We start from the raw sequence: 10,584 nt of genomic DNA, 5'->3' as shown, positions 1-10,584 counted from the left end.
TACGGGCTGTGAGTCAGTTCTTTATGGCAGTGGTACCACCACTGAATGCCACTATGGACTGAAACGCTGACACTGTCTGAGGCAGAGGGAGGCTGTTTCCTAGAGTGGCAAGACCAGGGCCACTTAGTGCTATAGATCAAAATCATCTTAAAATGAGTTCAGAAACCAGGAGGCAGCTAACACAAATGTCAGAGCATCAGCTTATGAATGCATGACAGGAAACTTCGCAGCAAGGGGGCATTTGCTTGCAGGCCAGCTGCAGCCTCCGGATGGACTACAGCTGATGTATTAGTTTTCAGTAGCCCCGTGCTGTAGCAGCAAAGGCCTGTGCAGCAGTCTGGAGTTTTGTATCTGAATGGAGTAAGTACAACTCACCCACGGAGTTGAAAACAAGCTAGATCACCTTGGCAACCTGGTGATCTAGCTGAGTGTCCAGACTGGATCCACAACAGTCGCAGTGTCTCTGTCACAGGGCCAATCGTCTCCCTGCTGCATCTCCTGGGTGCTGCCCCTAACCAGGCAACAGCATCTCTGCCCTGTCTTGATTTCCTGCCAGCCCTCCTCCTCCTCCTCCCTCTCCTTCTGCTCCCAGGAGTTGTCCATGCCCTGCAGCGCCCACTGCACCCACGGAGGTGAAGGCGTAAAACTGCCTGCTCTTCTGGTCAGTAAGGGTAGTCTCCACGTCTCCTTCCTCTCCTCGAGAGCCTCTAAGAGATGCAAGGAGAGTTTTTACGTATCTGCGGTGCAGTTAGAAGGAGCAGTGATTATAATCAACATGATAGAGAAGAACTGTAGACACTGTTTTGCAGACCCCACCTCTGCATGAGGTGAGACTTACGGGAGTAATGTGGGCAGGCAAAGACAATATGTGCATTCAAGCATTGGACAGCAAGTGGAAGTATCTGCAGTGGTTTTCCATTTTTTTTATTAGTATAAATATTTTTATTTCCTTGCAACATCAGTTCTCTTCAAGAGGTAGTGTATACAGTGCTCAAACTGAAAAATTAGCCTGCTCTTATCCTGATATCAACAGGAACTGCACTGAGATCTAATTGTGGTAGGGACCGGATAACGGCAATAATAGATAGCATGTTAATTGCTTTAACTCTCTGAAGCATTTTGCGACTGCCTGATCTGAAAAGCCTTTTGTCTTGCCTGCATGGTTTGTTTACGTATGAGCTAATTTCTTCCAAATCCCAGCCTACCCGAGGGTGCACTATCAATATCCAAGACAGGTTTTGACATTAGGGGTTCCTGACTCTTTTTATTTTCCCCTATCATAAGACACTGTCCATCCCCTGCAGATGTTTAGCCATAGTGAGCCATGCTCACAATGATCTTTTAGAACATGCCAGAGGCATTCCTGGCATAAATGAAAATCCCATTTGGTTCAGTTGATAAACTTACTCCTTCTGAAACAAGCAGTCCTGCTTTCCTTTGTTGGTAGAATTGTTTCAACAAATATTAGATTAGTTTTTCATGGGATTGAATCCTCCACCTGCAAAGAGCTTGGTGCTGCTGTGCTCCTCTTCTCATCCCATCGCGTTACGGGTTGGTAACACCGCTCACCTTCTCCATATCATATTCAGCCGTGATCAAGTGTGAGGCATTTACTTGCATGAGATTGCCGAGGTGCAGGACAGGCAGTGCCCAGAGAGCGGCTGTTGTATGGCTTCTTATGCTCACGTCGTCAGTGAAGTCCGAGGGCTCTATAACCACACACCAGTGCCAAGGCTCTGTATTGCAAAGACAGAGGGAACAAAAATAGGAAAGCAAAGACAATAAATGTTGCATTAGTTACATAGACAATATGATACAATTGAAAAAACAGTGCTCTATCTAAAACTGTGCAAGAATTTTCTTTGAGGTTAATCCCAAAGTTTATTAAAGGTCACTATTCAGAGTGACTGCAACAGAATTAGACATATATTCTTATACTTAACAATATTATAAAAGCTCTCGCCTTATCATTAAAATAAAATCTTCTATTGTTACGAGTGATGAAAGCATAAACCGAAGTAGTGTAAGAGAAGATACAGGCTTATATCTAGAATTCCAGATCCAAAATGGACTTGGTAAAGTTACTAAAATTTGGATTTTTCCCCCAAATTGTTGGGGGGAAAAAAATCTGTCAGCAGCTTAGACTCAGCCACCTGTGATCAGAAGATCTTGTCCAGTCTTTTAATGGGTGTAGCATGCTGTACTGTCAGACCAAGACCGTAGTATATAATATGAGAGAAAGGAACCAAAGCTTTTGCAAATATTTACACAACTGGTTTTACACTGATGTGTAGAAGTGCCCAGTACTGATCTGTCCTTTAAAGGGCACTGTTTTCTGTTGATGTTTAACCTAAAGAGTTTTCCATTCATTGAGATGAACTTGCGTAATTATTTTAATACACTAATACTGCTCTTACCCTGAGGCTGCGTCAAGGACAGGCTATGTGAATAATTAAAAATATATCTTCAATTTGCACATATGTAGTCCCAACTATATATGGAGGCACATGAACTCCAAGTGGCTGTGAACAAAAGCAAGATCAGGACCACTGATGGCAATCTGTCCACAGGACCAGAATATGGACCTTGTTATATACTGTTCATTTTTATTCATCAATGGATTGTAGAACAATATAATTTGCTTTGAAAACAATTCCACACTGTCATGGTGGAATATTTCAGCTTTTGTTATTGTGTCAACTAGCCATATTCACTAGTCCTTAATATCTTTTTTAGTCTTTAATCATTTATATACTTTCTTTCAAAATAGCCAACGTAATCAGACCTGGTAATCAACAAGCTGCGTAGCAGAACAATCCTTTTATCTGTCTTTCTCTGTTCTGGCATTTATGAAATAGCAAAAGTCATGCTTTGGACATCCTTATTTTCCCCCACATGCAAATATACACAAAATAATGAGCCTGAAGGCATTAAGGACTGCCTGCACCAAAGAAATGTTTGTTCTGAAAAGGAGACTTGGTACATGCTGACTTTCTCCTGGGAGCATGCAGTTTTGTCTGAATCACATGCTACTGGCTTGTGGTGAATTCTGGTGTTTTAAAACTGTACTGCTGACACAATTTTGAAGTAGAATACACTGAAGGAAAGATGATGATGCACTTAAGTAATTGGGCTGTGTATCCTGCGTATGTTTTTTTAATTTTTCATAGATGTAATTTGTAAATGTCTTGTTTAATTCCCTTGAGAGCTTGTTTGGGGAATGGAGAAGGTGAGACAGTGGAGTTAGACCTCCTGAACCTTTAAAAGCAAATTTCCAACTGCTGCCAACAAAACTTAAATTCACGGAAGAGCTTGTTTCCCGGCAGCCAGGAATGCCGTGAAGCGGCCTCGGCCTCGGCCTCCATCCCACTTCCTAGAAGCGAGCTGAGATGGCGAGAGCACGGTCGCACTGGCAGACCAGGAAGCGGCGTCTGTTGCAATGACTCCTCTAGATACCCGTAACTCGAGTATGCACAGCGCTGCCCCGCAGGCTTGGTGCCGCCTCTATAAAACAACGTGCTCCGGCCAAGCCGTTGGCACATCTTCTTTTGGCTGGTGCATCGGGTGGGAGAGATGCAGGTGTGCTGGCAGCACGCGAGGAGGTAGGGCACTGCCTCACTACAAAATGAAAGCAGGGGAGTTGCCAGTAGCAGCTGTCAGTGCCTGTGGGAGAGATGCAGCTGTGCTGGCAGCACGCGAGGAGGTAGGGCACTGCCTCACTACAAAATGAAAGCAGGGGAGTTGCCAGTAGCAGCTGTCAGTGCCTGTAAAATGTTCTCTCTAAGCTCATCTAGCGCTTTTCTCTTCTTTTCCTTTGTTGTTGTTACCCTTTGTGGAGTAAGCCAAAGCTTTGAGGGTACTAGAAATTGGGAGGTGGGGTGGTGGTGGTGGTAGGGGGGGCTAGGGTAATGAAACTGGAGAGCGTTACAGTAATGTAGAGTATATGCTTTTTGTGGCCATCATTCATTTCTGTGCAAATAACCCTAAGCTGTGACTTCTCTCTTCATATATGAAGGAGACAGAAATATATTATTTGTGTTACATACACAGGACATTGTGAAATTATGCAGTGATACTTTTTTTAATTACTTTTGTTGAGCAGAACTAGTTTGCCTTCAGTTTTGCAGTTAGTGATTTTCATAGCATCTTGTGTGTCGCCCTGCGTGAGCAGTGAATCTTGCACACAGCTAGTGAGGAAAAAGCAAACGCTTTCAAAATAGGAAAATTTGACTGAATGCTGGCAGGAGCTCAAAAGCAATTACATACTCTGAAGAGGTACTCTCAGTTTAGTTTTACAACAAAGTAAATGTCAGGGTAGCTGTATCCCCTTCAAACGAAATTGTTTGACTGGGGCAAGCACTGGTGGCATGGCTTTCTTTGGCTTGTGCTTCTTGCTTGCTGAAAGTGATTTGTAAGAAAAAATTCAAACTTTTTTGCATTTTTGCTGTGAATCCTACATTGCTTTTGAAAACCGTTAAGGTTCATGTCACTCAAGATTCACACCTGAAGTCTTTGCTTCCTCATTGTCACAAGTGGTTCCGTGTTACTGTTCATTACAGGATTGCTTAAATAGTCAAATCGGTTAGTGAAGGGCTTTTTTTCCTCTTCGCTGCCTCTAGAGAGCATGTGTACTTTTTCAAGGGAATCTGAACTGATTGGTTAAAAGGGATTCAGGATTTTGGCAGTCTTGGTGAAAGTGAGAGGCAGGAAATGTCTCACTAAAAGCAGGTTAGTAGCAGTTATACCAAAGTTAAATTGATTTTATTAGTTTTTTAGACAATTGGAGGGAAAAAATAGTTGGTGTCAGTGAAGAATGGCAGAAGTGATAGGACTGTTAGCCCCCGTGGAGCAGCAGGAAGGTTATTTACATGAATGGCTGCTACACACACAGCTGGCTGGGAGGGAATGGCAACGTTCAGCATCTTCGATGTGGGGTACTCCCCATGGCTGTCCAAAGACATGTCCAGGTGGCTTTATCTTGATGAAGAATGGTCTGTTCTCTGTGGGTTATAAATGTTACATTTTATTTTTAATCTTCCAGAAACGTCATTTGACTCACTGAAGAATTAAAACTGACAGCACCACAGAGCCGTGTGGGAGAAAAGGGGATTTTAGACTCAAGTGACACAATCAAGCCTTGAGAAGTAAAGAGATTTGAATGGTTTCTCACCAAATGGAAGTTATCTAGAGAGCCCCCGAGACCGCTGCATCCCTCCATCCCACTCCTGCTGCACCCAGACAGTGCTCTTGACCCTGGACATTAATAAAATGCTGGATTCAATCAAGTGTGTCCTGGTGGGAGACACCGCGGTGGGGAAAACATCTCTCTTGGTACGTTTCACCTCCGAGACTTTTCCAGATGACTACAGACCCACTGTATATGAAAACACCGGAGTGGATGTCTTCATGGATGGTGTACAGATTAGCCTAGGTCTTTGGGACACATCTGGCAGCGATGCCTTCAAAAGCATTCGCCCCCTCTCATACCAACAGGCAGATGTAGTATTAATGTGCTACTCAGTGGCAAACCACAATTCCTTTCTGAACCTGAGGAACAAATGGATCGGTGAGATACGCAGCCATTTGCCCCGCATCCCCATTTTGGTAGTGGCTACTCAGACGGACCAGCGTGACACGGGGCCCTACCGTTCCTCCTGCATCAGCCCGATAGATGGGAAGCGGCTCGCCCAGGATGTGCGAGCCAAAGGCTATTTGGAGTGCTCTGCCCTCAGCAACCGGGGGGTGCAGCAGGTGTTTGAGTACGCCGTGCGGACAGCAGTCAATCAAGCCAAAAGGCAGAATAGGCGAAAGCTCTTCTCCATTAACGAGTGCAAGATCTTTTGAGGACCGTCAGCAGTGGGTTTGCCTGCGTTCGTCCTTTCTGTCTTCGCACAAAGATACTGTGGCAGAGAGAATGGGAGGTGAATCAAAGGAGGACTCCTGGCAGGACCACAGTGCAGGTGGCCCTAGTGAGACAGATGTGCACTCTATCTGATCTGCTCCCCCCCAACACATGTGGGCACTATCTTGAAAAACGAAAGGTGTGGGTACGTGCCCTTATTCACAAGCCTGTGTTTGGACTTTGCTAGCCTGGACTGGAGCGGGCCTAGCCTGGAGATCTGCAGATAATAGCTGTGCTGATTTTGTTGTTGTTCTTGTTGATGTTGTTCCTCAGTTGTTGGTTTGTCCGCATTTATTTAATGACAAACTTCTGTCTGGATCAACCCCCACCTCTTGACATGTCTGTCCATGTGTTTTTTTTTTACTTTAAGAACTTAGTGTATAAAATCTGACCACTGTGTATTCTATTTAAAAGACTCTTTTATACATTGTTGTAAAATCCTGACAGTTTTCATATTTGGAGGTTCTTCCTTTAGCTAACCACAGAAGCAAATTGTCCTATCTCTATAATAAATGGCCTGCAGGCAAGCCTAGCACTTCTTAGACATGCCCGAGTCACTGCGTAACAGTAATCAAATCCAGTACGTCCAGCATAGGAGTGATCAAAACTTAGTGACGTTTGACAGCCGTCCTGTGGCTTTGTGAGATTTGTTATCTTAGTCTTGTTCCTCAGCAATATGGTCAAAGATGGGATGAACCAGGAGGAAACGAACCTGATTATTCCTAGACCTCACCTAGTTACAACCCCAGAAGGGCTGGCTTGCAGTCAGGGCTGGTTCAGACATATGGTTGGGGTGGCAGAGACGAGTCTGTGCTATCATCACCTCTGTTGTCCCTGCCATCATTCTGGAGGCAAAAGATTTCAGTCTCCAGGGATGAAAGGTATTTTTTCATGAGCACTAAAATTCTCAAAGTATTTTTAGTACACTTCTTTTCTAAACAGTGGTTTTAGTGAAACCAGTCACCTACTATAGTAAAAAATTAAGTACATGGCAATGTTGAATGTGTGTATTTAGAATGGCTAAATAACATTTTTTCTGAGTTTGCATACTAAGTATAACTGTCTGGGTTGTATCAAAATAAGACTGAAACAGGCTTTGCATCCTGGGGAGCCTGGCAAGTCTAAGAGTCAAATCCTGACGTACCTACTCGGGCCAAGTTACCCTCCTGCACAAAAAGTCAGGCTAAAGAGGTGGAAACTCCAGGTGTGTAAGAGAACTCTGCTGGAAGATGGAGTGGGGTCAACACACACTGCTGTACGTTCCTCGTGAGTTGTGGTGTTCTCCTCCTCAGGTTATCTGCTCCTTCTGCCCCGCACCATCTCAGGTCTTGCAGATCTGTCTCATCCCAAGGTTTCTGCTAACCATAGAGGAAATCCCCTGGGGAATTTCTTAGTGCAGCAAGATTTTTTGGTCCCTTTCCCTGTCCTTCAGCTAGCTCAGAACTGACCTTTGAGGGGCTTATAGCATGGTGCCATAAAAGATGGCACATAGCACAGTAGGACAATTTTCTCTCCACATGGATTCTGAGAGAATGACCTGTACCTGTTTTGACTGAGCCCTGACTCATGTGTTTCAACAGGAATGGATGCAGTGGCTTGTCTAATTCAAATCCAAGGTGGGACTTCAGGAGGTACCCTACTAAGCAAATAAGCTATAGCTCAGATCTTATCTACCTATAGTTTTTTCTTGAAAAATTGGTTGCGTGCTCTTCGCCATGCTCTCTTCTACCTCTGAGCTTCTCTATAAAGAGAAATTCCGATTTAAATCATTCCCCTCCTATGAATCCTGGAGATGATCTCACTTGTGATGTAAGTGAGCAAATATTTGCATTGCGGGCACCTTGAATAGCAGTGGTGCACAGGACACTTGATGTTGTGATCATCCCGCCAGCTCCCAGGCTGCTGAATATTTACCACTCATCAACCTTATTTTAAGGGAGGCTTCTGGTCATAAAACCATATTGGTCTCATATGAGGTTTTCATATCAACTTCAAATCTTTACAACCTTCTGCACCCAAGCACACAAGACGAGGGCTCCCATCACCGCCCATCTTTCCTGTACTCTTCTCTTTCCTACTTCTCTTTCTCTTTAGGTGTTGATTGCAAATCTTTTGCCCCCTGAAACACTAAAACTGACATGTTTGTAAAAGAACCTGAATGGCATGATACTTACGCAGAGTTACACTAGTGGCTAGGTATTTGTGGTCCTTGGTTAAAAACTTTTGGCTTTTGGAAGAAATATGTTTCTTCATCTCAACTCTTGCAATGCCTCTTCACTGAAAATTTTGGGGTTTTGTAACCTTAATTTAAAAGTAGCCATTGTTACTGTTTGAACATTAAAGATCACATGCAAATTGTCACGTTGTGAATCTTCAAATCTGTTACAATTGTGGACATCATTGTTACGGTCCCCACTCCACTAACGGATTTAATACCTGGTTTCATCAACTTTTTTTGAGGCATATTTTTGCCAGCATGTCCTATTAAATGGTCTTTTTTGTCTGTGGATTAAGCTTTGTTTACAACACTTCATGCTGCTGTTTTTATGTGTTGAAGAACAGTAACTGCTAGGCCAGGATGCTGTGTTGTGGTATCTGCCACGGGATACTGGATTCAGGGACCAGAAGGCTCCAGAAAGCTTCGTATCAGACAAAGCCAGATGAAGATGTGCTCCAGAATCACATCATAACTGAAAATTCCATCTTATCTTTATTTGCTTCACAAGGCTTATTATGGTGTATTACAAAATGAAGAATTGAAGGTTTGCTTGCAGTTCAGTGAAGCAAAGTGGATAGGTTTCACTGAGACGCCTGAGCTGACAATACAAGATGCACAGGGAATTTAGGGGTGGCTTGATATACTCTTGATTGTGCATCCTAGAGCCAGTGCAAGGTGTGAGGCCACCGAAAGCCGGCTGATTTTTGAAATCAGATTGGAGACAGGATAAAGTAACGGGGGGATTTTGGTTTGGTGCTATGTGAAAAAAACAGTTCAAATTTTCACAGCCTGGTTATTTTCAGACTCTGAAAGCTAAAAGGCACTTTTCACTGGGAACAAACTGTGAATCACATTATTTTAGCGTCTGTAATTATGCAGCTTTCCCTGAGCTATAGAACTGATGTGCTCAAAAACTGTGGCAACTCAGATGCAGAGAGTGGAATCTGGACATAGCAGAACTCAGCAGAAGATTCGGCCGAATGGCTTATCAGGGTGGGGCTCACACAACGGCAGCCGTGCTGCATGTGGCGTGAACAGCAAGGAACTGCTGAGGTCTCCCGCGAAACCCTACCAGGGTGGTTTTGCTAGCGTTACTGGGGCAACAGGGTCCCTGGGTACGGCTCGGTGGTAAAAATCTGGCTCTAATATTCAAAATAAATTCAAACGACAGCTGGCATACATGTTAAGTTTCAACTCCTTTTGCTCTGAAAAACAGCAGGTTGGGGGAGACCGAAACAATGTGCAGCCTCGCCTCAGTTGGGTCGAGCTGTTCAGCTAAAGGAAGAGACCTTGCCCAAATGTCCCCTTTCTGTCTTCTCAAACCGATCCCTTTCAGTTACTCCATTGCTAATTTTACTTTCACTTGCTATTAAAAAAGGTTAAAAGTTAAAAAAAAAAAAAAAAAGAGAAAATACCTGGAACTTAAAATGAGAACAGCAATAGCACTGTTATTTTTGTCAGCGTCTGACTTCTCCTTTTGACAGAAAAAGTCATTTTGGGCCACTAATTGTTTTACTGAATTATTCAAGTCGGATAAAAAGTTGAATAGATAGGCAATTGTGATTTAAATCAGAAACTATTCTTTTAGCAGAAAAAAAGAAGCATTTTCCTTTAGTAATTTGCAAAATGTGAGTACATTTGACATTATTTTAAATACAGACTTCCCAGCCTTTTTATACTTACTTGGTCTGTAGCATACAATATAAATATTTTCTAAGAATAAATAATAAAAACATGTTTCAGATCTTGCCCCCCGATTTTTCCTATGGGAAGTTATTCACGCTTGTTAGATATAATTGATAGTGTTTTGCCTGATATTTGCAATTAACAATTTGCAAATACTTGTGTAATTTTTGTGGGTGCTCTGCAATTGTTTAGGTATCTGAACACATACTAGCTAATGCTTGTATTGATAAAGAAAATGCATTTAAAGTAGTCTTTTTACACATGGCACCACAATGAAATAAATCACCACAGGGATCAGACACGAAATGTCGGCACTCTGACATCTCAGCCTTTCCGGTATTACTATTGCATTCGAGTGAATACAGCCATTAAAATAATTTCAAATAAATGGGGCAATTCATGTCTCTTAGCACTTTCTCCTAATGCCTCTGCTACACAGGGCTCAGGTTAATATACAAAGAATAAAAAGCTTCATTTCAGAACATGATAACGGCTTGTCCGTTCTTGCCTTTGTGAGCAAGTTAACTACCTTGACTTAATTAAAAGTCAGTTCAGCCTCTGAAAAAAGCCAGATACGAGCACAATCGGGTTAGCCAAACTCCCTTGTTAGAAATGACAGTAATGAACTTTTGTCTCTGGATGTGAGAAAACGTATTTTATGTCTCAGAGATTTCCTTCACAGCTCTAAGTGCAAAAAGTCCTGACCAGCTATCACTGTGTACCTGTTCTAGCTGACCTGTGCGCCCTTCACGTTGTGCTCTGAGCAGCCAGCTGTTGA

At 43.0% G+C, this 10,584-nt stretch overlaps 1 protein-coding gene across 2 annotated transcripts in view; it reads left to right on the top strand.

Moving 5' to 3' along the window:
- The window catches only part of RHOH (ras homolog family member H), a 15,157-nt gene extending 9,313 nt beyond the window's left edge, over nt 1-5,844 (top strand). The window contains exons 1-2 of one of the 2 annotated variants that reach the window (XM_019472296.1): nt 3,566-3,602; nt 5,042-5,844. In XM_019472296.1, coding sequence (XP_019327841.1) covers nt 5,269-5,844 — 576 coding nt within the window. In that variant the 5' untranslated portion in view covers nt 3,566-3,602; nt 5,042-5,268. Of the gene's footprint in view, nt 1-3,565; nt 3,603-5,041 lie in introns of those variants that run through there. The other variant, XM_009280139.2, reaches the window with a different exon arrangement.
- Nucleotides 5,845-10,584: the final 4,740 nt, after the last annotated feature.

This window comes from Aptenodytes forsteri, unplaced genomic scaffold (assembly GCF_000699145.1).
Source record: "Aptenodytes forsteri isolate BGI_AS27 unplaced genomic scaffold, ASM69914v1 Scaffold35, whole genome shotgun sequence".
Lineage (NCBI taxonomy): Eukaryota > Metazoa > Chordata > Aves > Sphenisciformes > Spheniscidae > Aptenodytes > Aptenodytes forsteri.
This window is presented reverse-complemented; position numbering and strand designations above follow the sequence as displayed.